Source organism: Grus americana, chromosome 2 (genome assembly GCF_028858705.1).
Source record: "Grus americana isolate bGruAme1 chromosome 2, bGruAme1.mat, whole genome shotgun sequence".
Classification (NCBI taxonomy): Eukaryota; Metazoa; Chordata; class Aves; order Gruiformes; family Gruidae; genus Grus; species Grus americana.
The window spans coordinates 129,108,194-129,114,193 of record NC_072853.1 but is presented as its reverse complement, the minus strand read 5'-3'; the positions used below and the strand labels follow the sequence as shown (position 1 = coordinate 129,114,193).

The 6,000-nt window shown below is 43.9% G+C and overlaps 1 protein-coding gene across 1 annotated transcript in view; it reads left to right on the top strand.

The window, feature by feature from the left end:
- The first annotated feature begins 2,469 nt into the window (after window positions 1–2,469).
- KCNH8 (potassium voltage-gated channel subfamily H member 8) overlaps window positions 2,470–6,000 on the top strand; it is a 204,338-nt gene continuing 200,807 nt past the window's right edge. Inside the window, exon 1 of the mRNA XM_054814283.1 lies at window positions 2,470–2,545. Coding sequence (XP_054670258.1) covers window positions 2,470–2,545 — 76 coding nt within the window. The remainder of the gene's footprint in view (window positions 2,546–6,000) is intronic.

Genomic DNA, 6,000 nt, shown 5'->3' with positions numbered 1-6,000 from the left:
ACGTATTCTGCCTCATGGTTGTGAAGAAATTTTCATGGACTCTTATTAAAGCTCTAAACTTACAGAAACTGTTATGTCACAGCCCTCAAAACAGCATGATGTTTACAGCTCAGGCTGTGTTGTTTGTTAGGAGGTACAGTGTTAGCCACTTAAAGGCTGGCAGAGTTATTAGATGGCAATTTGAAGTTGTAGCATTTTTTCATTCTGTGATGATTTTTGGTGAGTTAAAATTGAGAAATAAATTTCTATCCTTAAATGTATACACAGGTTACTATCTCCTGGCTGCCTGTGGTAGAACTGAGAATATATTCTGTTCTCCTTCGCTGTATCCCTACTTAGATGGTGTTTGCAGCAGGTCATGGGAAAGAATGGAAGCTGAAACACAACCACAGCATACAGGCTACAACATATGCAAGTCCCTTCACAGATTTCGAAGGTTCAGGTTTGCCTTAATAACCTCTGTTGCTGAGCACTTTGATAGAAGTGGAAATCTGACTGTGCTTTTTTGGGTTTTGTAAGTATTGGAACAGGATTTTCTTTATTTCACCAGTAGGGACATACTGTAGCATCAAACCTGACCATGAGTGTGATGCCTGCCAGTGAGACTAAATGGAAAGCTATCAAGCAAAATTAATTTTGAGGCTCTGCTTATATTGAACTGGAAGATGTGAGAATAATTTTGAAAAAGAAAACTAACAATTGCTGGCATTCAATATTAAAAATTTTACACTTAAAGGAAAAAACTAATGATTCCCAATGAAAATAAAAGCCTGTGATGAATTGGAACTTTATCAGCTAACTAAGAAACTGATAGTACTGTGAGATTTTGGAGACTTCCAATGTAATAGCGACTGTAAGGCAGTCTCCCTTTTCACATGCCACTTCTGAACACTGAGCTGGCAGCTTTATATCAACTATTTTGTACAGGCTTACGGTACAAGGAGAATTGGACAGATCAGATCTCGGTAAAATACTGCTGTGTTCTTCCGAGCCAAGGTGGGGTTACCATGGGTAGACTTTATATTGTGCTATAAAACCTATGCAGCAGCATTTGCTGAGGTTTGAGTTTTGTTGTTTTGTGTGGGGTGGGTTTTTTTTGTTTTGTGTTTTGGGGTTTTTTTTCTTTTAAGTATCTGGTGTAAAGACAGACACTTTTTGTCCCTCCTGGAGCTCTTCTCTGTGCCTCTTATCCTAAAAAGTGGGAATCAGTCCTCTATCCATCTGGAGAAAAGGAGAAGAGCAAATAAATGGGAATAGCAAGAAATAAAAATAGCACTGCTGTAAAATAGCAAGAGACCAACAGGCTTCCCCTCCATAATGCACAGTGACTTTGTAGTTTAGGGAGTGTACTTACACTTCTTTTCTCCAGAGTCTTTTAGTCCTGAAAGAACATGGAGAAGTTTTGCCATTGCTGCTACAGTAAGTGAAATGACTGTACCTTGGGGTATTATCTGGCAGCATTTAAAGAGCCGGGGTACTAGCCTGAGCAAGTTACTCATCCCAATGTGGGGAGTAGCTTGTGTGCCTGCTTCTTCATTTTTTTTATTTTTTCTTTTTTTTTTTTTTTTTAAATTCACACATTAAACCTCCTGGGTTGGGATTTAAGTCTCAATTCTCTTTGGTTGGCAAAAGAAAATAATTTTGTTCTTTTCAGGAACTTTTCAGGAAGAAATTCCTAAAAAGTTGTCTAGGAAATATTCAGAATGGACTTGAAAATGCCTGTCCCTTAAATAAAATAGCCTCAACGTGCAAATAACGCATCAGGGCACACACCTGATGGAGCATTCTCCATTTCCAGTATTGGTCTCCAATGAACGTCTACAGGGGCACTTGTAATACGTGTAAGTAGTGTTTCTCCTTTCAGTAAGGTGAGATCCCAAGCTTTACCCTGCAATACTGTTACTCATAGAACAGGGGTCGTATGAGCTATTATGCTTCCAGCCTCAAACTTATGTGCCCGAGACGAGAGCTGGAGGGGTCAGGCCGGGACGGGGGCGGAGGAGGGCCCGGCAGCCCCGGGCGGCCGCTGGTTCCTGGTCTGCTCCCGCCCCGCTGCAGCCGCAGGTAGATAAAGGTTGCTCTTTCCCCTCTCCGCAGCCCGGCCGCCCTCACGGCCGCTCTCTGCCGGTGTCCCCCTCTCCCTTTCCTTTGCGGGAGGCGCGGGCGCTCCGCACCTCTGGGCGGCGGCTCCGCACCTGTGCGCGGCGCTCCGCGGCCGCCCCGCCCGGCAGCCGGCGGCGGGGGTGGGAGCTCTGCGGTGCCGGGGCTGACGAGCGGGGGGCTCCCGGCGCCGGAGGCGGCGCGGCGGCATCCCCATCCTCCTCCTCCTCCTCCTCCTCCTCCTCCTCCCTATCCTTCCCTCCCTCCGCCTCCTCCCTCCCTCGCTTCCCCCGGGCGCCCTCTTCACTTTCTTCTCGAACCACCCTCGTAGGCAAACTTTGATGGGGAACCTCGCACAGCGCTGGAAAAATGCCGGTTATGAAGGGATTACTGGCACCCCAAAACACCTTCCTCGACACCATCGCCACCCGGTTTGACGGCACACGTGAGTCCGGGCTGGGGCAGCGGGCGTCGGCTCCGGGCGCCCAAAGAAGGGGATGTACGGGGGACACTGTGCATGCGATGGGGAGACTCCTTTTCCCTCCCCTCCGCCCTCCGGGGGTTTCCTTGGTACCAGAAGCTGGCAATGAGGAGGGGGAGGTGAGGGAGCTACCAGCCTCTCCCGCTCTCCTGCCTGGCTTCTCCACAGCTTTGCAGGTGAGGAGGGTGCTGGGTCCCTTCTCCTCCCGACCTCCTGCGCGGGGTCCGTGGGAGTGCCGGGAGCAGGGCGAGCCGGGCTGCCGCTGGAGCCAGGATCTCTGCAGGAAAGTTGTGCACTGGGCTGGGGCTTCCCCTCCCGCTCCGCGCCCCTAGCAGCCGAGAGATTGTGAGGGGAAGGCAGGGTTCAGAGCCTGGCCAGGGCTTTGGAAGGAGGCTTGAGGATTATATATATTTTAATATTTTTTTTTATTACCCCCAGCCCCGCTATTAAATCTCCCTAAAAGCCGAATTCCTGTAAATCGGGCTCAGCAGTGGCAGCAGCTGTTGCAGGGTGTTAGCGGAGGGAGGAAGGAAGGGCCCTTCAGCGGCGGCGCGGCGCTGGCGGCGGCGTCCGGCTGCAGCACCATGGACGGGTCCCGGCCCCAGGCGGGTCCCGGCGGGGCGGTGCGGGGCTCCCCGCCGCGCACGGCTCCTCCCGCCTCGGCCGCGCTCGGCAGCTCCGCTGGCAAGGCGCTGCCTTAACCTGCGCGGCTGGCTTGGTCCCCTACGGCTGTGGGTTAGGGGTTGCCCGTATCCTGAGTTCTGTGGGGGTTTTTTATAATGGGGCTCACTCTTATTGAGAAAAATAAAAGGAGGGAGGAGAGAGCAGATTTGAGCTAAAATGAACTCCCTTCCCTTTAATTCCCTTTAAAAAAAATAAAAAAAATCCACACATCCAAAGTGGAGAAAGCAACTCAAATTTGAGTTTGTTCTGTCAGGTGTTTCTTGACTGAAAACGTTGCAATCCAATGGGTTTGCTATCTTCTTGGTTATGTATCTACTGGCATTTTCTCAATGGTTCAGTTAGTGTGTGATTAAGACAACTGAACTGTGATTACTGTATTGAAAAGTTGTAAAATGTCAAGAAAATTATATAGTCACTGAAATCAATTGCAGAGAATCACAGAACTGCATTATAACTCCTCTGTTAGTCTAAGGATACATAGCTAATTATGATTCAGGGCTATATGTAATTGATAATTCATTAGAAAGCAATCCCTCTTAAGAATACTTAGATGTACCTTTAAATTCCTTCAACTACAGAACCCAAAGTCCTTTTCCCCCCATCCTCCACCCTTTTATTTCTATAAAACTTATGGGTATTATTTACTGCATATTGAAGCATGCAGATCTAATAGGAGTTTTGCTGCTGATACTGTTATCTGCCAGAAAAGCAGTTCTTCCCTGCTTTGTACTCAGGACCCTCCCCCTTTACAATGGCTTCCTTTCAAAGGATGGAGCACACAGGCTGCGAGCTGTACACACAAACATTTCATGGATTCTACGTTGTTCTTCAAAGATCCAATTTAACAAGTAACATTAGCGATGACATGCAGGTCTCTTATTAAATAAACACCAGAAAAATGTCTAATCCTGATGTTCTCAATGACACCAACAGACAAATGTGGTAGAAAGTTTATTGCTTAGCTGAATTCTATGGCCAAATGTAGCTGCTTTCTAAAAACAATAATTCTACTAACCTTCAAGAAGTAAATTGGGCCAATCTTTTCCTAAACAAGAAGAAACAGACTCAGTTGGCTTACTTTTGAAATCTCTAATGCTAACAACTCATCTACTTTTCCCTGGGATGTAATTTAAAAAGACTGTGATTAGGTATTTCAGTACCTCAAGAAAATACAGCACATCACATTTTGTCACAGGAAGTGAAATTTTTCTTTTTAGGTAGCACTGCAGAATTTGGCTAAGACACTAAATAGGTCTAATCCAGAAGTCATCATTGTACAATTATCAGCATGTGAAATATTCCCAGAAGTTCACAAGCAAAGCCTTTTTAACGAACTACGTAGTCTTACATCTAATGAAAGCTAGTAGAACTTTTGGAGGATTGTACTATTCTATGGAACACTGGTAGCATGTCTCTTAATTTATAGAATAATATAACATCTCTTCTAGAGTGTTAAAGTAAAATGATGAATCAACTTAATGGTTTTCTGAAACAAAGTTATATATACACTAATCCACATCATAGCTTAATTTAAAATCTTCAGAAATAGCTCATCTCCTTTGTGGCTTTGATAAAACATTTTTTCCTTTACAAATGCGAGATTTAAATATAAAGATATTGATGAACTGATTTTTTGTTTTCAAATAAAGAAATGCAATTTTGCAAAATGTGCCTACATATCTGAGAATCAAGTAGAAACATTAAAGCAAACTTTGTCTTCATTTAAATTGTCCAGGTGGTATTAACTGAGGCTGCTCAGGTGGCTAAAGCTAGAAGTAATACTGACAGCTAATTCTTGCAAGAATCATTCCCGTGTTTTACTAGTTTTATAGGTGATACAGCCTGTGAAAGGAACAGAATTGATACACGGTACTGAACCTGACACTGTGTTTCATAAACTAATTTGACCTCATACATGATGACATTTAAATGTCAAAATACGGTTTTATGTCGAAAGGGGTTTTTTTGGTTGTTGTTTTAACATAGTCTGTAGTTAACAGACCTCCTTTCATTTTAAGCCTCTGGGAAGGATATATTATGTTGTCATCAGTGATAGACTAATCCACCAATGCATCTTTAATCCAGAAGAGGGATAATTCTAATTCTGGGCAGCAGTGCAAGAAAGGATTCCAGATAATATTAGAAAATATGCTTTGCTTTGCACAGAACTCTTCAAAAATTCATTCACATAAGTCTTAATTTTACTATTGTAATGGTTTGTCTAATTAGCAATTATAAATCACATTATGAGAAAATTGCATGTCTCAAAAAAGCACAGATAACTACTTGACAGATACTTCAGCTGCTCATAGTTATCACGGCAGATATCCTGTGTTGTTATATGTATGTTACACATATGTATTCTTTACATATCAAACCAGTGAAAATATGCTAAACAAAGAAAATTAGATTAATGTTGGGGTGACTCTTAGCTGTGCACCAGATCCAAGAGATCTCCTTCTGCAAAGTTCCCATTACCTGTGTTGCATATCTGGATTTCCATGACAGAGCTCTTGGACCTGCCTATGTGCTAATATACCCTCACCTTCTTATAACTCTGAACTGCCTTTTGTGTTCCTGACATCGTAGTTTAAGTCAATGCTTTCTCAAAGGGCTTCCCCCCCCCCCCAATAACTAAGCATAAGATCATCCAAACACTTTTTGCCCACTTTGTTAGCAATGTGTTTATGTGGTTATTGCTCAATCAGAAAACAAATATACACACTTTCAAATTA